Source organism: Vicugna pacos, chromosome 24 (genome assembly GCF_048564905.1).
Source record: "Vicugna pacos chromosome 24, VicPac4, whole genome shotgun sequence".
Lineage (NCBI taxonomy): Eukaryota > Metazoa > Chordata > Mammalia > Artiodactyla > Camelidae > Vicugna > Vicugna pacos.
The window spans coordinates 27,725,658-27,748,737 of NC_133010.1; the positions used below are offsets into that span (position 1 = coordinate 27,725,658).

Below are 23,080 nucleotides of genomic sequence, written 5' to 3' on the forward strand. Positions count from 1 at the left end.
AACCCTAATATATTTTACATTTGCTGAGCCTGTTTGTCTGATTGCATTTCGACTGAGTTTAAAAGCACTGTCTATACTCAGCCATAAAAAATAATAAGATAATGCCATTTGCAACAACATGGATGGACTGGGAGATTGTCACTCTAACTGAAGTAAACCAGAAAGAGAAAGAAAAATACCATACAGTATCGCTCATATATGGACTCTAAAAAAAGAAAGACAAACTTATTTACAAAATAGAAAGACCCACAGACATAGAAAACAAACTTATGGTTACCGGAGGGGAAGAGGGTGGGAAGAGACAAACTGGGAGTTCAAGATTTGCAGATACTAACTGCTATATATAAAACAGATAAACAACAAGTTTACACTGCATAGTACAGGGCACTACATTCAACATCTTACAGTAACTTGTGGTGAAAAAGAATATGAAGATGACTATATGCATGTTCACGTATCACTGAAGCATCGTGCTGTGCACCAGAAACTGACCCAACGTTGTAAACTGACTCGACTTCAATTTCAAAAATACGTATATATAGAAGCACTGTATGATGCCTAATTTTATATGAAAATAATGAATACTTACTAATGAAATATTTACAAACAACCTTTTTAGCTTTTCAGATGGATTAATCACCTGCAAAATGAGAATAACACCACTGCTTTGTGTACTCAACAATATACAGGAATATTAACACAGAAAGAATATAAAATTACTCTGAACTTAAAAGGTGATATAAATAATGCATTATTTCTCTCTCTAGGAAAGAAATTATGGGGGGAAATATTTCTGATTTTCAAAATATGTTTCCATAATTATTTTTAAAAGAAACATCACATTTCCCGCAGGAGGTGAACTGCGGCTACACGGTAAGACATGTGGCCACCCTAAGTCATGGCTTTGTCTAGGCTCCCCTCTTCCCCACCTGTACAAGGAAGATCCCACCATCTACCTCCCCATGCTGGCGTGTTTAAAACACCATCAGTGAAACACAGCAGAGGCCTGCATTCACACCCCCCCACCACAGGCACATCCGAGTTCCCCTCTGTGCGGCCCCAGCCCCTTTCCCTGCTCCTCGCCAGAGCCCTCCTCTTCTCCAAGGCTCCAGCTGCGGCAGTCTGCAGAGCAGGGACAAGGGCTAAGCCTTCAGGCAGCCATCATTTAACCCAACTACAACCCATGTTGCGGGGGAAACTGAGGCTCACAGAAGCGAGCTAATGTGGCTGCACCCCCAAGGAAACTGATGGAGCAGGCGAGAAGCAGGCAGAAGTGGCACCAGGGACTCAGACATGAGGCACCAGACAGTGAGAAGAGCGGTCCTGCTGGGAATGTACGTGTCCGGACTCCTAGAGGACCCTCAGAAGACAGACGGGTAGCATGTTACTTCACTTTTGCCAGAATAAGTACTTATGAATTGGTATTACACAAGGGAAAAGAATGGAATCTGTGGCTTGTGCGTGGGCCTTACAGACAACGGGCACTTAGTAGCTGGGGTGACGTCACGTCACAATCTGAGTGACGGTCATCACTGACTGAGTCCGGGCTCCCGGCTCTCTGTGTTTAAGACGCATCAGCTGCCCTGGTGCACACACACCAGTTCTCACGCTCAACCGATCATCCCCAGTGAGAAATGAGGGATCTTATCTTTGAAAAACAAAATCTCTGATGACTTTAGCCGTAGTCTTCAACCCAAGACCACATCTTCATGAAATATCAACGTCAGAGCTGAGTGGAGAAGAGACCAAAAAGAAACACATGTTATTTTTTCCCGCTGATGATGGTACCCCAGGCTCCAGCCCCAAAAGAACTGAAGTACACATTATTCTCTTGACTAGAAGATTCTTCCTCCAGTTTTCTTTGTTTGTTTGTTTTTGTTTCTGTTTTTACAGTTAAATAGTGAAAGAAAAGAGAGTCAGGAGGTGAACTGCCTCAGGCACCCTAGGACTCAGTTGGGCTCTGTCACCCACCCACCGAAATACTACAAACAGGCAGCTGAGAGGAAGTACCTCTTCTCCTGCTGTCTCTCCCTACTCCCGCCTTAGGGCATTCGTCCCCTCTCCCTAGGATGCTTCACCCAGATACCCATGGGGCTAATTCCCACACAGCCTCCTCGTTCTTGCTCAGACGTCACCTTCTCGGTGGGGCCTACCCTGACCATCCTGTGCAAACCCCCAGCCCCACAGCCTGCCATGAGCAACCCCCGTCTATGACTTTTCCCACAGTCCATCCTGCTTTCTAACAGTCCACATGGTTTGTGTACTATGCATACTGTCTGCCTCTCCCTGCTGGACTCCAAGCTTCGTGAGGGAGTAGCTTTGGCCTGCTCTGCTGGGGCTCTTCAAATCTCTAGAGCAGTGCCCTGCACTCAGTAGGTGTTTAGTAAACATTTGCTGAAAAAGTGAATTAAGATACTTTCAACTGAGAATGTTCAACACTTAAATCTTTTCAATAGTCAACTTTAATAAGAGGAAGTTCAATCAAAAGGAAAATTATCCAGAGGACAATCTGTATTTTCTTCTCTAAATTCAGAATCCCCTGAAGGGATGGGACAGTATTTCCCGTCACCTAAAGGCTGCTCCCAGAGCAAGCACTATATCGTTTACCCAATGATCTATAAACCAAAGATAATGGAAAACACTGTAAACACGATGGAGAAACTCATCTTTACAAGCGTGTGTTGTTTTTTTTTTTAAATTCCAATGATCTTTAGGTCCTTTCACGATCAAAACAAGAGAAGGCAATACAAATGTACGGAGACAGCAGGAGATGCGAAGTCTTCGGCAACTTGGAAATATCTATCTTTTTTCTTGATTCCTACTGTTGCTACCAAAAAGCTGATTAGAGTAGGTCTCTGAATTGCTCCTTCTGCTTCCATTTCTCCCTCCGTTAGTTTGTCTTCTTAATCCCCCATGATGGGTTCCCAGGGCCTGTGCTGTGACCCTCACACTGGAGTACCTTAAGTACTTCTGGGGAACTTGCTCCAACTCTGGGAGAGGGACATGCCAGGGAGCACTCACAACAACAAATAAACAACACATCTTTCTGGAGATAACTTTCCTGGATGCTCTGCAAGCTACCCAGGCCCACACCTTACCCCCACCCTGACTCCCAATAAAGTTCTCTTCCATCGGCTACTGGGGGCTGTCATAGCCCAGCCCCGCCCTAGCAGCTGCACTCAGAGAAGGCAGTTGCCCTGTAAGCTTACGCTTTCCTCCAGGTGGCCCACTACCAGTCACACAGGTCAGGCCCCTGGCCTCGGCCTCGACGCGGCACACCTCGGAAGGGCCATCCCAGGTTCTGAGCTCCCTTCGCGATCACCTGAGGCCTGCTGCACCTGCATCATAGGTAACCTTTCCCTCACCCCTTACAGGTCCTCCCCAGAGTAATCCCCAATAACCTCCTGAATTCAAACTTTATCCCAGAGTCTATTTCCAGGAGGGTAAATTAATCTACAGATGGAACATTTGAAAAATATAACGCGACGTAGATATTTAAAACAAAATTTACATGAATTTTAAAGGGAGAATTCACTATTTTAAAGATATTTTGACTTGTACGGAACTACATGATCCCTCTGTGGCCATCTGTTGTTTTCCCAGAAACCCTTCCCCTCCTTCCCATCAGATAACAGTCCTTCTCTCTTTGGGGACGCACATCCCGCGCCTTCAGCAGGGCTGACCGCTTCCTAGCCCCTCACCGCTAGTCACAGGGTGAGGATGCCACCTTGACCAGGCAGCGCAGCCTACCTCCCACCCACGTGACCGGTTCTCAAGTGGGTGACCTGACTCCCTGTCTTCCTCCAAGACCTTTTGTCTCCGTTAACTAAAAAACTTTCTGCTAGAATTACTGAACTGAGAAAATGTGTGATTTGGGCTGCAGACTGTCACTTTAGCTGCCTTTAGTAGGAGCCTGTCCAGGGATGTTGAGTGAGAAAGCCGACCCTGGTCGCGGCCTGTGGGATGCTGGGTCCTGCTGTGCCCGCAGCAGCAGTGCCCTGCCATTCCCAAATGAGGGGCCATATGTCCCTGTCCACCCCACCTGTGCTAATTCCAGTGGATTTCTGTCATCTGCAATAGAAAGAATTGTGATTCACTACGTCCCTTTACTCCAGAAATACGAGCTCATGCTTCCACATCTCAGGGGGTCTGGTGGAAGGGTGCGCGGAGCACATGGCCCTTTCCCATCCAACCTCAGCTGCTCCCATCCTCCGACACACCCTGATGGATGTAGCCAGGATGGTCTCGCTGTTAAGACTTTATACATCTCTTTCTTACTTGGACTGTGACAACATCCCTAACTCCCTGCCACTGAGAAAAACTATCTGCTGTTTGTAATCCTGAAGATGATTTACATGAACAGCCTGAGAATTCCACGTTTCTTTATGTTTCTGAACAGCAAGCAGCACAAACCATAGCTCAGACACTACCCAGCTGTGTGGCTCTGGGCAGCACATCACTGCTCGAGTCTCCAGTTTGACTTTCTCATCTGTAAAATGTATAGACTAATGAGTACCTTTTGGGTTTTGTTAACATTACATAAAATAATACAGAAGAAACACACATGCAGCCTGGCTCATATGAAGCAGACTGGCAGGTGCGAGTCACTTGGTATTTACTTGGAAGGTATTAGTTCCCGTAAGCCAATGAGTGTCTATGAGAATTTGATTGTAAACACTTCCATGCAATTACAAAACCATTTCTTATACCAAATGAGACCTTTTTAGCCTCATCATGAAGTAAAAGTCCTGACTCAGCAATAAATCAGTGCAAAGTAGCTGAGAGTCTGTAAATACTGTAACTGAACAAGCTTGGATAAATACGCAAGCAGAAATCTCAGGTTCTTCTAGTTTTAGAGACACACTTCCATCAGTTATATTCCAGCTTCTGCATAAAATTTTGTTTCCTTTTTTGCCTGCACAAATGTAATAACAGATGCCAGCCTGTGCTGGGAATATGGTGAGAAAGTTCTGACAGCGTCCACATGGCAGCTAACTCTCCCTGTTTCTGACGTAACCGTTCTCAAGCTACAGTTAGAATCGCTCTATGCCAACATTTTTAGTCCCTGGCATCTTAAAAAAATAAATAAAATCTACTCTGTGAATCCCAAGTACGTTAAATGCTCAGAGAGTAATTTTAATTTATTTGCATAGATTGAACATCAGCTCACATACAAAAGTCTCTTTTTAGGTTAAACCACCCTTACAAACACATTCATATATGAAAACAAGATTTTAATATCAGCATTTTAATGATCACCATTTTCCTCCATATTGCTAACCATTTTAAACTATTTATTTAATGGTATTCCCTGTATAATGTGTACATATTTCAATTAGAAACTTTTAAATGTATAAAAAGGAGTATGTTTCAATAATTCCTTGAACAAACCTTTTTTACTCACTTAAAATATTCTAATATACTTCCAAAGAAATTACTTACATAGACTATTAAATACATTTCACAAGTAACCAAGTCACTAATATAAACATTGTATATGATAAACAGAACATATATATTGGCCTCACAGAGTAAGACCCATGATGTCCTTCCTAATCCAGATATTTTTATCACGGAAAAGCAGGAGAAAGGACTTCATCATCATATTTACCAGCCCCAAATTAACATCTTGGAAATTAGAGCACAAAAAAGCCCCCAGGGAGTTGCAGCGGTTCGTCTGGCAAATGGAAAGCTCCCAAGTGGATTAAAGAGCCAACGGCTCATCACAAAAGGGTAAGAGTTCCATTTTCATCAAGTTCTACGGCACTGCGGGGTTTTCTTTCAACCTGTATTTATTGAACAAGTGTTTATTAATCGCTTACTGCACTGCAGACAGTTTGGGGCACTCCATAAACAGCCGTAAGCTAGACAGAAAAAGCCTCCTCTCTCATGGGACGCACGCCGCTGTGGGTGGGTGAGGGAGAGCGCGAACCCCTCCGCTTGAAGACCCTGCGCCGCTCGCTGCCGACCTGCGTTGTCTGTTCCTACTTGCTGGGGTGCTTGCGTGCAGAGGGAACAAAGGTGGAACGAGGTAAGGGAAGGACGGAAAAGGCGGAAGTGGAGACTGCGACAACAGACAACTCCCCGAGCAAGCCTGCTGCAGACAAGAATGGAGAACAAGGCAGTACACGGAGGGCAACACGCTGCGCACAAAGTCTTCCTTAGGATGTGTGAATATTAACACACGTGAAAAGTCTGAAATCTGACAAGATACTCATGACAGTTTTAGTTTCCTTAGTAATTTCTGACTGTTAAAGATTTAAACTAACAGAATTTTTAGGGCCAGTTAAATCATAAAAGCACAACTACATTGATGCACATGGTCAGTAGATTTGATGCTCGGGGAATTCTCTGGCACTTTCTTAAAGATGTAACGTGCCCCTGCTCCCAGAGGGGTGGGACAGGGAGAAGAGCATAAACTTCTACGAAAAATATGAAAATGTTAAGATACTCAACTATAAATTGCCTATTCTGTACAGTTTAATTCAAATTTATATGGTTCACTGTTGAAATTCGAAAAGGTATAGATGAAGTCATCAAAATGAAGGAGTTCATCTCTAGGTTCTAGGAAAGGAATATTGCTCCTCTATTCTCCCAATATACTTACACACCCACACACATACACACATGCAGGCTGAGTGTTTAGTGACCATCTCTCCCCAAGTAGCTGGACTCACAGCATCTCCCTAAAGACATCTATCTGCCCATTCAGTTTTTATACTCAACAATTTTCACAACTATAGAAATGCAGTGATAATCATTATTAAAATATAAGACACAACATTTACAAATTATATCACAAAAGCTATTTTCCTAATGAATGAATATAAATCAATAAGAAAGACCAAGACCATTAGAAAAATGGGCAAAGAATATGAATAGGCAACTGACAAATACAATAGCCCTTAAGAATATGAAAAGGCACCCAATCTCATTCACGACAGAGAAAACGTAAACTAAAACTATGAGATACAAATTTTCACTTATCACTTAGAAAACACGTTGTGAAGATGCAGAAAAAGTAGACACTTAAATTTCCATTGAAAGTATCAATTAGTAAACCGCTATGAAGGACAATCTCATGATATTTTATGAAAACTATAAATGCACAGCTCCTCTGACCCGGCAACTCTACTCTTGGGAATTTATCTCACATATGTGATCACACCCAAGAAAGACAGGTTAAAAACTATCCACTGCAGCATTGTTTGTAAACAGCAAAAGGCTGGAAGTGACCTACTCGTTGTCAGCAGAGGACTGATCAGACCAGTAACAGTACCTCCGCATGACAGACTACCATGGAGACACGAGAGATGCAGACACTACCCACTGACATGAGTGATCTTCCAGACGTATTACTAAGTGAAAAAAGGAAGGTTTAGAACAGTGTAGAACAGGGAGGAAAAACACACATAAGCTAGCTCTTCAAGGAAGGAGAAGACATGAACAGCCCCCACCGCCTGTGGGAGAGACACCGAGTGGCCTGGGGACAGAAGCAGAGGTGCACGGCGCACGGCAGTACTTCCGACGTGTGAATTTTATCTGATAGAATAAACTCATTACATTCAGAGCCACAGGACCTGAAAGGCAGAAGAGTTCTGACGTGTTATTTTACAAGAAAGATTCTTCTGAAGCATCTTAGCAGGGGGAAGGGACAAAGCGAAGAAATCTACGGGCAGAGAGGGTCATTTCACTACTGCTGGAAGGTGAGTGCTCTGCACCTTTACTGACACTCACAAAAGAACAAACCAAAGAGAAGAAAGATTTTGACAAGGGCCTTAAGAAGTTACAAACGATCGGCGATCGAATTAAAATGAACAAATGGCAACCTTACAGACAGACATCTGATGGTAGATTTCTTTCTTTCAAAAAATATGTTCAGCACTTGGAGGAACAGAAATCTGTTTTAGCACTAGGAAGAAACTTCCAGTTAAGTTAAATGTCATCGCAGTTTTATTACTAGAGATGCTGGGAGCAGACATGAGAGGGACAGGGAGGGAATACGAGAAAGCTAATTAAAGTATACATCAATATGTGAGTGAGACAGAGGTCCTGTGGCTTTGCTTGTAAGTGCATTTCATTCAAGCAGAAGACAGCCTGAAGTCATGTCACAAGCAGATGTCTTCAGAGTCAATGTGTTAATTACCAAAAGCACCACGACACAGGTGGATTTGCTTACTGGCTGTTAAAGAGACACTTGGGTGGGAAATGTTTACATTCGATTTTTTTCAACCAATTACAGGTTATAAAATATGGTTATTTGATTTAAGGAGCAGACAAAAGACAGTTTCATAACAGCCTAATCAATTCCAAAAAGGTTTCCCCCCTAGCAACAGAAGGTACTTTATATATACATTTTATATACCTATAGTATACTCCATTTTAAGTAAAATATTTTAGCAATATCTTATGTAAGATTAACTGAGCTCAAAGATGTCTTCAAAAAACCACGATTCTTGTATGAGGCTAACTGAAACAAAAATGTCAATCACTTAATAAAAATTAATAAAAACCAAGCAGTTCAGTCTCAACCTTACTCCCGAGGTCCCCCCTGGGCACAGGCTGAATGTGAGGGGATGGCTGTAAACAACTTAAGGCTGATTCTTTTTGCTCCATTTCTTCTTGCATGTTCATGTGTTAAACTTTCAGGAAAATCCAACTTTAGAACCAAAATGTGACATTCATTAGGTTAAAAAAAGTCTCATTAATGAAGAGACCTAGGGTTGCCCTAAGCTGAGGAAGCAGCAAGGGGAACACACCTGAAAAGACGACAGGAGACACTGCTCTTGGCCTAACTCTCTGACGGGGTTGGCAGCATAAACACGGCCCTGTCCTGGAGAAGGCACAGTCAGTGAGGGGACACACATAAACGACAATTCCGACAGAGCGTGCTGAGTGACGGAAGCCAGGGCAGAATGCTCTGTGGATGAACACAGAGAAGGAAGAAACTAACTTCGATCAGCAAAAGCATTTCGGAATAGTGGACATTTGAGTCAGGTCTCAAGAATAAGCAAGCATTTCTAACCGAGAGAAGAGAGGAAAAGGACATTTCAGTGGGTGCAGAGGCCCTAGGCAATCGGGGACTGGAGGAAGGGAAGACGGGCACGTGTGGGGAACAGGGGACCAAGAGGCAGGTCAGATCGGGGTCCAGCTGTCAACAGTCTCTACGTCATGCTCAGGGGTCTAACCCTCCCGCCCACAAGCACGAAGGAGTCAACAAGGTCTTCACGCAGGGACGTAATGCTGGCGGACAGACCGCCTGAGAAAAGGGCGACAGCGCCAGGAAGCTCGCCACAGCTCGGGCAGGAGGGTCAGGTCACTGCAGGAGGAAGGCACCGGCAGCGAGGGCACGAAGGCGGCTCTGCCCTCGGGAGACAAGGCAGGAGTGTCAGGGCCAAGGTTCATGGCAAGGGGTGAGGAATCAGACCTGCAACATCCGAACCCCAGGTTCCTAGGGCATTCACACTGACCAAGTATTTACAAAGCACTGGCACGCTGGGGACACAGTGCGTTAGAGAGGAAAGGTCTCTAGCCTCAGTGAGAATATATCCTAGTGGCAGACACCCAGGAGTCAGAAGAGACCAGCTAGACAACCAGAGGGTGGTGGCTGCCAGGGAGGAAGTGCACGGCATACTGCGACTGGAAGAAAAGGCCGAGTCTGATAAACGCGCTAGTGTGTTTAGGGGAGGCCCCAGACGTCCCTTCCGCTGAGGACTGAAGGATGCAGGGGAAGAACCACACTTGAGAGGGTGAATGAACCCAGAATTTGTAAGAGGACTTAAGGAAACTAAATCCGCAAGCCCCACAGGTGCCGGCACACTTGAGGAGAGATCAAAGCTCCTCAGAGACGGAAAATCAGCAGTCCACACCCGCAGGGCCTGGCCCGAGGCACCCGGGACGCCTCCTCCCGCAGAGAGCACAGCGCCTGGGTGCTCTGCCTTCATTCTGGGCGTGTTTGCATGTCTGATACAGGAAACTGCAAGGGGAGAGGGAGTTTTCATTTCCCGACAGAAATTATGGCTTTAAAAACCTTTCACACGCCTTCTAATCTGGAGTCTCGCTGCAGCGACGTGAACCTGGTTTCCCCGCGCTCAGTTCTTGTGACTGTTCATCCACTTACAGCTAATGTTACTGTGCTATGAATTTCTTCTTTGCAGGGGTTTTTACCATTAGACTTTGAAATACAGAAGTTTGAGTCCATACTGATACCAGCTCAATGCTGACAACCTGTGCTTTCCTATAAAATCTACAGCACTGAACAGCCTTCCTATAAACTCCATCTCAAATGTAAAATGTATCATAAAACAGCATGATACATAATATTAAATAGTACACAACAACAAGAGGAAATTTTATTGGGAATGCAGTTAAAATGCAGTTTAAAATATTTATCTGCATACATTTTGTTTACACAAAACAAGACTGGCACAAAAATGAGGAAAATCTTGGTGAATGAACAGAACAAAGATTTAGCCACATGAATTACACTTTTCTGCAGAGAATCTTATGACTTAACGCACAGTTAGCATGTCTAATTGCCCCCTCTTCCCTCTTTAAAGACAACTGAACAGAAATCTAGCAAAGGCTATGTGACTTAAGCAGTCACATGAATGAGTGGGAGAATGTGATTCACCAACAGTAAAGGGGCTTTGAAAAACTGACCAACGTTGATATACATATTTTAAATATAATGTAAATGAAAAGAAGTGGTTTACTTGCTTAAATTAAAAAAGGATTCTTCTTAAAAGACAGATTTTTTAAAACAGTGTACTTCTCTGATCCATCAAGTTTTTTCTACAGTTACACCTCTGCTGTGAAACAACGTACCCCTGGAGGACAGGGGTGAGGCCCCCCACACACTCTCAACATGGAGACACAAACGGCTCCAGCATGCTAGGGACAGACGGAATCAACCGACTTCCTAGTCTTGGGATTGTTCCTGAGGATTAAATGAAGCAAGCAACAGAGTCTGCTTTCTACCCGCAGGGCGTACAATACAGGACAGCAGCAGGAATTACCGTCTGAGGGACTAACGAGTAATTTCACTTAACAATAACAAAACCAGGATGACCAAAAACTACCTAGACAAAAACAAACTAAAGCACACCACCACTGATACAATTTCTTCTTTTCCCATAAAATAATTCACACAAGCTAAACTTTCCACTCCGCCCTAGCCAGCCGGGGGGTGGGGGGGATTTGGGCTGCGGTGGGTCACTGGCAGCAGGGCACAAGCTGTCTCTTCTTTCACACAGCCTGATGCACTAAATGGATTGCTCAGACGGCCCCTCCAGCTACACTTACGTGCACGGATATCAAATTGCTTACGAGATGCAAGAGTATGTACTTACTTCCAAGGATATCAAATGGCCTTTGAGATACAGTAACAGCAGGCCCATCCAAATCTCCCCTATCATTTGGAGAACAACCTCATTCCTTGTGTAAGAACAAAATCATCACATTATGAAAAGAGATCAGAATGAAAATGAATTTGCTTTCTAAACAAATAAATGATGAACTATAAGACTCTGTACTCTGTAAAGTAGGTAGATCTAGTAAATGCAATGACCACTTTATAGAACAACTGTAACACTTGGAAACAGATTGCAGGTTTCATATTTTAATAAACTGTCAGTAGAGCATATAAGAAATGTAATATAATTAAAGTACTTTTGGTCTCCCAAATCAAGAACACTATCAGCAGCTGAGCTCAAATGTCCTGATACTAAGATCGTACCCTAATTTTATACACACAAACACAGAAACACAAAGTTGTCCAAAGCATCACTGATACTCAGATAATCAATCGACTTGTATTAGAGTTTATTACTTTGAAAATTCCAACTGATATATACTAACTCACAAGTATAGAAGATTGACTTTTAAAATGCATATTTTGAGATCTTCAGAAAAGTTACCAAATTAGCAGAGTTTTTATTATTAGTGTGAATTTAGCACTCTTGAGAATACGTTAAAGGTTAAATCAGCTAACATTCACGTGAACTAATATGTATGAAAATCTATAATTTTAAGAAGCTGCATACATTGAAGAGGAAAAGGAAATCCATTTGGACCCTCTAAGACTTTATTCCTAAAACCTCAGTATTGACAGAAAATTTATATGGCATAAAATCTGTAATTAAATGATACAGAATATTCTTGTATCAGGATGTCCACATATTTTATGGCTTGCCTTCAAGACTCACTATTACATGAATTTTTATGTGTAAACTTAAAGAATGGACAGAGCACTCAAAGACCTCATTTATACCCCCATAAAACTTCTTGTATTTACTAGAAGTTCTTGGCCAAAATATTTCTAATAGTTAGAAATGCTTTCAAAACTGCCTTCTTTCAACCAGAAGAAAACCATCCAAGTTCCGAAAAAACAGACATAATGCATTAAGTATTTCAGCTTAACCAACATTTCTAGACTGTTTCCTATGTGTGCACACTGCAATAAGTCATTAATATGAAGATGATTTAAAACACATTTATCTCAAGAAGAATCTGGTACAGTCGTGAATAAAAAGTTCAAAGAAATAAGTAAATAGCTACCATGGAGTATGAGAAGCAAGACTGAAGGACGTGCAAGATACAGAGAAAGTGAAGGGCACAGACTCTGGGGAGGAGGGGGGCCATGAGAACTTGACAGAGGAGGCAGCTTGTGAGCAGGGCAGGGTGAGTAAACAGGAGCTCACCCAGCAGAAAGGGGAGGGGAAGGGCCAGGCAGAAAGAGCAGGATGTGCTGGGTCACAGACAGACAAGCACCAGACACTCAGAAACTGCAAGTAGTTCTGATTGGATAGTGCACAACGCAAAGAAGACAGAGCTGACAAGGAGAATAAAAACACGCAGGTGAAATGCCACGAAGGCCTCGTGTGCAAAACAATGGACTTTAACTTCACTCTATGGGCAAGCCTCCTGTGTTGAGCTGCCAGGTGTCCAGCGGTCAGGAAGCACAAGGCAAAGTGAAAGCAATGGTCACGTCTTCTTGCCTCACTGCGACAGCGCCAACAAGAGGCCACCAAGCATGTGCTGCCCCCGTTTTGCTCACCCTCAGAATGACACTGCACGACAGTGTGGGGGGAAATCTTGTCACTGCGGAAGAGTGCTGGCCAACCGTCCCCCGACACACGTCACGGGCCTGGGAGTGGGCGGGGCAAGCAGGATAGCAGGTGCCCCCACCGAGGTCCTGCAAGCGGAGGCGCCTGTGCAAGGGCCGCAGGCGTGCGTGTGCACATGGCCTGCTGGTGGAGTGCTCCAAGTCCACATGGTCCCCTCCAGAAAAGCAGAGTGCGGCATGTCAGTCCCGGGTGGGGAAGGCAGCTGGCCCTCGTGAGGCCTGCCAGGGAAAGCCAGCCTCCGGCCAGGCCTGGAAGATGACATAGCGGTCTGGCCCTGGAGCCGGACCCCTCAAGGTAGATCTGTTGTCTGCAAAAACCTCTCGTTGACAAAGTAGAAGATGAATCGGACAGAGAATTTACAGTCAGGAGACCAGCAGGCGGCTGGGGTAATAATCTAGGTTGGACATGTGGGCCTGAACTCCTGGCAAAGTGACTAAACCTCACCCCTGTAGGACAAGGAGTGAATCCCAGAAGGGCTGACAAACTGGCAGACGGGGGGGGGGGCAGTTCAGGTGGCAGAGGGGGGAGGCACTCAAAGCGCAGGGGGACAGGAGATGAGGGACGAGAGCCCATGACTTCCAGGGCGGAAGGATGGCGGGTCATCAGGACGAAGCTGTGCTCAGAAGCAGAGTGCAGAAGGAGAGGAGAGTCAAGGACACAGGCTACAGTCTCTTTTTACTGAACACGTCGGTCAGGATGATGGCAGTGACAGCAGCTTCTGGAATCACAGACGCGGGGGGCAGGGGCTTTGGAACAGGTATGAAGAGCCACTGTTCAGAAGCATCAGAGACAGAACATCACCAGCCCACCCAGTCCAGAGACAGGAGGCTGAGCAGGACAGAGCCGCCGCCCCCAAGGGGGAAGCAGGACAAAGTGCTGCCCCCTGGGGAGAAGGCGTCCCAAGAAGAGCCCAGGGGTGCTGAGTCCTTCTTAAAAGCGGAGCAGAGCTTCCAGGCAGAAGAATGGAAAAGGCTGAGAAGAGATCAGCAAAGTAAGGAACTAGAGCAGGGAAACAGGACAGAACCAGAACCTATGAAGACCTAGATGTGGCTGGTGCCAGAGGTGACAGGGTGACACATGGCTGGAACCCTGACCTTCAGGTCCCCACCTTGGCCGAGGCCTGGCCGGTCTCTGTGGGCATCACCAGAGCTACCAATGGTTTCAAACACTTGTGTTCTTTTACTCCACTTGTGAGGCTACTATTTAAAAACACTTTTATTTAAATAAATAATCTCTTCCTGAGAATGTGTTTGGCAAAGCAAAGTTTCCACTGAGTGCAAAAACAAAATTTTAAGCTCACTAAAATAGATAAAATATTTACTAATAGTTTTCTTTAAGTTCAGAAGTGGAAGCACTTTAAGAGCTCACTTAGCTTACTCTAACCCCAGAAGACCATACTTACACCCTAAAAATACCACTAGCCTCTCTGAAGGAGGCAATCTCAGTTCCAACGAGATGGGGAAGATAATTATAACCCTTAAAAGCATTCTTTTCTGATATTTACCAAACTTCTTTTTTTCAACAGAGGTGCTCGGGATTGAGCTCATGTATGCTAAGCCCACGCTCTGCCATGGAGTGACACCCTCCCCAAAAAAATCTTTGTTTTATAAGATGGATTCACACAGTAATAAAGGATAGACACACTTCTGCGTAAGTTGCTTCTCTCCCGAATGACTTTCAGCACAGAAGGACGGAAATAAATACTTCACAAAATACAATGGGCAACGTTGAAAATTCAGGTTTCTCCTTCACAGGCCAATACACAGGAAAGCAGTAGCACTCACCTCTTTTGCACTCTTAATTTTAGTCAGAAACGTATGCAGCTCCATTGTCTCTGCAAACAGTGCGCGACATACCGCCTGGTAATGACTGGGTGCCTCTGACTCAGCTGGCAGGTGAGCAGCACATAACTACGGGAGAGAAAAATAATGGTGCCTGCTTATTACTTGTGCGGCTTTTGTACCTGGAAAACAGACACATCCAGTATATTTGTATTTTCATATCAGACAGGAAGGCAAATCCACCACTCCCATCACCCAAGGCTTAATGCACCACAAGACCAGCAGCAAAGCTCACACAACTATATGGAAAAAGTGGTCCACTAGCTAACAAACGCCCAATAGCCCAGGCAAGCTTCCTAGAACTGGTTAGCTTCTATTTGAAAATGACAGGACACATGGAAAGTTTGGGTTGGGAGTAGAAAGGGAACTACCAATTACTGAGTGCTGATCATAACACAGGTATCTTAATAGCTTCCATTTATGGAGTAAGTACCCTGCCAAGCACTGCATTTGACGTGTTGTATGCACAGCATAACTATCATTCACTCTTCAGTGTAACCCTACATTGGCCCCATTTCATAGCAAAGAAGACTGAGGAGGAGTCAAAGGACTGGTCCAGTCATAAAGCTGACACGAGGGAGGAGGAGAACTCAGCACAGTCCTCTTGGGTTCTAAAGCCTAGCCTCATTCTCATACACGTTCAATTGTATAATCTAGGAAAAAGGCTGTCAGGAAGACACACGGACCGCTGGGAAGATACCTCAGCAGCAGACGGAGAGCGGGGGAAAGAGAGCAGCGGGCAACTGGTGACACCTCCAGTCCTAATGCCCTTCACTATGCACAGCCCACAGTCCCCACAGAACTACTTGTGGGTACAAGATGCAATTTAACATCGTGCACAGTAATTCAGAAAAATCAAACACAATTTACTAGGATGGAAACACATCCTATCAGGAGCCTAGGGCATGGGAGTAATTTTATCGTTTTATAAAATTATGATTTTGGATCCCTGTAGAATGGTTATGTTTTGAGGTACTTCCTTTGCAGGTCAGAAAGCAGCAGCGTAATATATTTAACATAATGAAAGGCAGAAGCCTACAACCAAGAATACTCTGCCCAGCAAGGCTACCATTCAGGTTTAATGGAGAAATCAAAAGCTTCAGAGGCAAGAAAAAGCTAAAAGAGTGCTGCACCACCAAACCACCCGCACAACAAACACTAAAGGAACTTCTCTAGTGGAAAAGAAGAGGCCACAACTAGAAGCAAGAAAATCACAAGGACCTGTACTCCGAAAACTGCAAGACACTGATGAAGAAACTGAAGATGACACAAACAGGTGGAAAGGTATACCATGTTCTTGGACTGGAAGAACCAGTATTACTAAAATGGCCATACTACCCAAGGCAATTTCCAGATTTACTGCAACCACTATCAAAATGTCAATGACATTTTTCACAGAACTAGAATGAAAAATTTTAAACCTGCATAGAAACACAAAAGACCCTGAATAGCCAAAACAATTTTAAGAAAGGAGAACGGTTCTGGGGGAAATCACGCTCCCTGACTTCAGACTATATTACAAAGCTACTGTAATCAAAACAGCCTGGAACTGGCACAAAACAGACACATAAATCAATGGAACAGGATAGAAAGTCCAGAAATTTAAACCCACAGTCTATGGTCAACTAACCTATGACAAAGGAGGCAGGAATATACAATGGAGAAAAGACCGTCTCTACAGTAAGTGGTACTGAGAAAACTGGACAGCTACCTGTAAAAGACTGAAACTAGAACACTCTCTAACACCATATACAAAAGTAAACTCAAAATTGATTAAAGACCTAAGTGTAAGATCAGATACTATAAACCTCCCAGAGGAAAATACAGGCAGAACACCCTTTGACATAAATTGCAGTATTTTTGTGGCTCTGTCTCCAAAAGCAAAGGAAACAAAGGCAAAAATAAACAAATGGGATCTAATCAAACTCAAATCTCTTGCATAGCAAAGGAAACACTCAACAAAACAAAATAACAACCTACAGAATGGGACAAAATATTTGCAAATGACACAACCGACTTAATTTCCAAAATATACAAACAGCTCATACAGCTTAATATCAAAACAAACAACCCAATCAAAAACTGGGTAGAAGACCTAAATAGAGATTTCTCAAAAGAAGGTATCCAGATGGCCAATAGGCACATGAAAAGATGCTCAGTATCACTAATTATCAGAGAAATGCAAATCAAAACTACAATGATGTCCTCTTACACCAGTCAGAATGGCCATCATTAAAAAGTCTACAAACGATAAATGCTAGAGAGTGTGTGGAGAAAAAGGAACCTTCCTACACTGCTGGTGGGAATGCAGTTTGGTGCAGCCACTATAGAGGACAGTATGGAGGATCCTTAAAAAACTAAAAATAGAGTTGATGTATGATCCAGCAATCCTACTCCTGGACACATAAACTATAATTCGAAAAGATACATATACTCCAGTGTTCACAGCAGCACAATGTACAATAGCCAAGACATGGTAGCAACCTAAATGTCCATCAACAGATGAATGGATAAACAAGATGTGGTGTGTGTGTGTGTGTGTGTGTGTGTGTGTGTGTGTGTGTATGCAATGGAGTATTACTCAGTCATAAAAAAAGAAATAATGCCATTTGCAGCAACATGGATGGACCTAGAGATTATCATATTGAGTGAAGTAAGTCAGCCAGACAGAGAAAGACAAGTATCATCATAATACCATTTACATGGAATCTAAAAAAAAAGATACACATTCCATTTACAAACCAAAAACAGACTAACAGACACAGAAAACAAACTGTGGTTACCAAAGAGGAAAGGGTGGGGGAGGGATAATATTAGACATGGGAGGTTAACAGACACAAATTACTACATATAAAGTAGATGAACAACAAGGACCTATTGTATAGCACAGGGCACTATATTCAATTTCTTGTAATAACATACAATGGAAAAGAATCTGAAAAGAAAAAATACATATGTATGTATATGTATAATTGAATCACTCTGCCCTACACCTGAAACTAACATTGTAAATCAACTGCACTTCAGTAAAAAAATTTTTAATCATATCTTCTGATATATTTAGGTTTTATCATATTACAGTCCCTTGTTGATAATATTAGACTTCAAATTTCCTCATAGTTCTCCTCTGCTCAAATTAAAATATTTTTGAAAATATTCAGTCCACAAAACAAGGTGTAGAATTTTATTTGTAAAAACCTAAGTAGAATATTATTTCAAACTACATTATAATTAAAATGTTTTGCCCACTGAGTGTAATAATACATTCATCATAAGAAATTAACAACAAACAAAAGAAAAACAGCACAAAGATCATCTTCATTAAATGCAGCATCATATAGTTAGGATAAATTAGTAAATTTAGGTCTAAATCGAGTGAGAAAATTAGCATGTTCTCAGCAAATTTCAAAACTTACAGAACACAACATTCTGATGTAGAGAGAAGTGCAGTTTGTTTCCTTGGAACCACTTTAACTTGACTGATGGACTATGATTACCTAACGAACCTATGTGAACAGATCTTAATTCAGTGAGAGACAAGCTCAAACATTCTGGCTTCCCTTGAATACTCCATTTAACCTAGGCCAAATTTCTATATAAATGAAAATACTACACTCATCTCGTTTTAGCTTTTTGTAATTCACGTGAGATTTGAAAATGAAGACAAAGTCTGCACTGGACTAATCTAGTTTGGTATAATAAAATTGAGTAATATAGGTTATTTCTATTTCTAATCACATTCTACAGTACTATTCTTTTCTTAATTTTTCTCCCAAGGAGTATTCAAAATAGCAGGCAAATTTTGACATTACATGGCAAACCAAAAACCTGCTAGTTTTTTACAAGCAGGACTTATTATTTGTAAACTATATTCTTATATTTGTAGGAACATAATTCATACTTTCAGACAAAATCTGTTAACACTGAAAACATAATTTATAAAACTATTCACGGGCAGTAACATACTTAATATAGGCATACCAGAATTTCATGATGGTTTATTTATTGCACAAATGCTCAACAATAATAGGATGGAATTTCTGAAACCATACGGTCCACCCTCACATGCAAAGCCATGTGTATTGTGGTAAATCGTAGATCAACGCAGCACCTTCTCTCTAGACATACCAGTATATGCAGAATTTGGGGTCTTTTTTCCACTATTAAAATTTTAAAACAAAAGTTTCCCATATTGCTAAGTAACCCACATATTGTTAACTTTAAAGACCACAGGATAATCCAACCATGTAGTTGATATATACCATTTCTTTGTGAGTCATTTATTTCCAGTTTCAGAATAGCACAAATAATGCTGTAATACAAATCTTCAAGTATTTATGCAACATTTTATTCTTTTAAAAATCATCTCTTTGCATGCCCAAGGTCCTGGTTCAACCCCCAGGACCACCATTAAAATAAATAAACAAACCTAATTACCTCCCTGCCCTAAAACAAAACAAAAAAATCATCTCTTTGTACAGAGAACAGATTGGTGGATGCCAGGGGTTGGGGTTGGGGGGTGGGTACGAGGTGGGTGAAATGGGTGGTGGTGGTCAAAAAAGTACAAACTTCCAGTTGTAAAGTCCTGGGGACGTAACGTATAGCATGGTGACTACAGTTAACAATACCGTATATATATTTGAAAGTTGCTAGGAAAGTAGATCTTAAAGTCTCATCACAAGAAAAACATTTTCCAACTATGTGCAGTGATGGACATTAACTAGACATACCGTGGTGACCATTTCACAATTTACACAAATATGGAATCATTATGTTGCACAAGTGAAACTAACATAATTTTATAAGTTAATTATATCTCAATTAAAAACACTGACCTTTCTGAGATTTTTCTAATAGTATTACTACAGGAAAAAATTTCAAACATACAAAACTAGATGAGTAGTATAATGAACCACCATGTACCCATCCCCCAACTTAGCAATTATCAATTCACAGCCAGTCTTGTTTTATCTACATCCTTAACCACGTAAACCCCACCCTCCAGGATTATTTTTACAGAAAATCCCAGACGTCTTGAAATTCACATGTGACTATTTCAGCATATATCACTAATGATAAGAGTTCTTTTTAAAAAAAAATACAACCACAAGACTATTATCTTTCCTAAAAATATGAGTACTAAATTCTAATATCAACTTAACAGTAAAAGGTCAAATTTTCCTGATTATCTCAAACATACACACAGTTTTATAATTTACTTCCTTTACTTGGGATTCACTCTGGTTGCAACTGGTATATATTAAGTCTCTTTTAATCTATGTTTTTCCTCCCTCCTCCTCCTTTTTTAAATTTGCAAGTTATCTGCTGAAGAAATTATGTTATTTGTCTATAGAGTTTTCCACAATCTGGATTCTGCTGACTGCATTCCTATGGCGTTATTTTAAATGTTTCTATGGCCCCTGGGTTTCCTATATGTTAGTAGTTAGATGAGATGATTTGCATTTCTCTGATAATTAGCAATATTGAGCATCTTTTCATGGACCTATTGGCCATCCGTATGTCTTTTTGGAGAAATGTCTATTTAGGCCTTCAACCCATTTTTGGATTGGGTTATTTTTGTTATTTTTTAAATTTTTTCTTTTAATTTGTATTTATTTTATTCAAGTATAGTCAGTTAGAATGTGTAAATTTCTAGTGTACAGCACAATGTCCCAGTCATGCATATATATACATATTTGTTTTCATATTCTTTTTCATTAAAAGTTATTACAAGATATCAAATATAGTTCAATACAGAAGAAATGCTATATAGAAGAAATTTGTTTTTTATCTATTTTTATATACAGGGGTTAACCTTTGCAAATCTCAAACTCCCAAATTTATCCCTTCCCACCTCCTTTCCTCTGGTAACCATAAATTTATTTACTATGTCTGTGAGTCTGTTTCTGTTTTGTAGATGAGTTCATTAACGTCCTCTTTTTTCTTTTTTTTTTTAGATTCCACATATGAGTGATATCGTGTGGCATTTTTCTTTCTCTTTCTGGCTTACTTCACTTAGAATGACGATGTCCAGGTCCATCCATGTTGCTGCAAATAGCGTTATTTTATTCTCTTTTTATGGCTGAGTAGTATTCCATTGTATAAATATACCACCATCTTCTTTATCTAGTCATCTTGTCAATGGACATTTAGGTTGCTTCCATGTCTTGACTACTATAATACAGTGCTGCTATGAACACTGGGGCACATGTATCTTTTCAAATTAGGGTTCCCATGGGATAGATGCCCAGGAGTGGGATTGCTTGCTGGACCATATGATAAGTCTATTTTCAGTGTTTCGAGGACTTTCCATACTGTTTTCCATAATGGCTGCAGCAAACTACATTACCACCAGCAGTGTAGGAGGGTTCCCTTTTCTCCACACCCTCTCTAGCATTTATCGTTTGTGGACTTTTTAATGATGGCCATTCTGACTGGCGTGAGCTGATACCTCATTGTAGTTGTGATTTGCATTTCTCTGATAATTCCCAAAGATCTATAGCATGAAAAAACTATAAGCGATATTGAGCATTTTTTCATGTGTGTTTTGGCCATCTGTGTGTCATCATTGGAGAATTGTTTGTTTAGGTCTTCTGCTCATTTTTTGATTGGGTTGTTTGGTTTTTTTGTTAAGTTGAATGAACTGTTCATATACTCCGGAAATTAAATCTTTGTCAATCAAGTCATTTGCAAATATTTTCTCCCATTCTGTAAGTTGTCATTTTTTTCCTTATTTTTTAACATTTTTTATTGATTTATAATCATTTTACAATGTTGTGTCAAATTCCAGTGTTCAGCACAATTTTTCAGTCATTCATGGACATATACACACTCATCGTCACATTTTTTTCTCTGTGAGCTACCATAACATTTCGTGTATATTTCCCTGTGCTATACGGTATAATCTTGTTTATCTATTCTACAATTCTGAAATCCCAGTCTATCCCTTCCCACCTTCCGCCCCCCTGGCAACCACAAATCTGTATTCTCAGTCTATGAGTCTATTTCTGTCCTGTATTTACGCTTTGTTTTTGTTTGTTTGTTTTTGTTTTTGTTTTTTAGATTCCACATATGAGCAATCTCATATGGTATTTTTCTTTCTCTTTCTGGCTTACTTCACTTAGAATGACATTCTCCAGGAGCATCCATGTTGCCACAAATGGCATTATGTTGTTGGTTTTTATGGCTGAGTAGTATTCCATTGTATAAATATACCACATCTTCTTTATCCAGTCACCTGTTGATGGACATTTAGGCTGTTTCCATGTTTTGGCTATTGTAAATAGTGCTGCTATGAACATTGGGGTGCAGGTGTCATCCTGAAGTAGATTTCCTTCTGGGTACAAGCCCAGGAGTGGGATTCCTGGGTCATATGGTAAGTCTATTCCTAGTCTTTTGAGGAATCTCCACACTGTTTTCCATAGTGGCTGCACCAAACTGCATTCCCACCAGCAGTGTAGGAGGGTTCCCCTTTCTCCACAGCCTCTCCAGCATTTGTCATTTTTGGATTTTCGAATGACAACTATTCTGACTGGTGTGAGGTGATACCTCATTGTAGTTTTGATTTGCACTTCTCTGATAATTAGTGATATTGAGCATTTTTTCACGTGCCTTTTGATCATTTGTATGTCGTCCTTGGAGAATTGCTTGTTTAGGTCTTCTGCCCATTTTTGGATTGGGTTGTTTATTTTTTTCTTATTGAGTTGTATGAGCTGCTTATATATTCTGGAGATCAAGCCTTTGTTGGTTTCACTTGCAAAAATTTTCTCCCATTTCATAGGTTGTCTTCTTGTTTTACTTATGGTTTCCTTTGCTGTGCAGAAGCTTGTAAGTTTCATTAGGTCCCATTTGTTTATTCTTGCTTTTATTTCTTCTAGGAGAAAATTTTTGAAATGTATGTCAGATAATGTTTTGCCTATGTTTTCCTCTAGGAGGTTTATTGTATCTTGTCTTATGTTTAAGTCTTTGATCCATTTTGAGCTGATTTTTGTATAGGGTGTAAGGGAGTGTTCTAGCTTCATTGTTTTATATGCTGCTGTCCAGTTTTCCCAACACCATTTGCTGAAGAGACTGTCTTTATTCCATTGTATATTCTTGCCTCCTTTGTCGAAG

At 41.5% G+C, this 23,080-nt stretch overlaps 1 protein-coding gene across 14 annotated transcripts in view; it reads right to left on the reverse strand.

Annotated features, from left to right (window-relative positions):
* SPIRE1 (spire type actin nucleation factor 1) overlaps positions 1-23,080 on the reverse strand; it is a 156,361-nt gene that overhangs the window by 52,244 nt on the left and 81,037 nt on the right. For all 14 annotated transcript variants that reach the window (XR_012063947.1, XR_012063948.1, XM_072949323.1 and 11 more), the window contains one exon: positions 14,912-15,037. Coding sequence is in view for 12 of the 14 variants with exons in the window: in XM_072949323.1 (XP_072805424.1) it covers positions 14,912-15,037 (126 nt within the window). In the remaining 2 variants the exon portion in view is untranslated. The remainder of the gene's footprint in view (positions 1-14,911; positions 15,038-23,080) is intronic.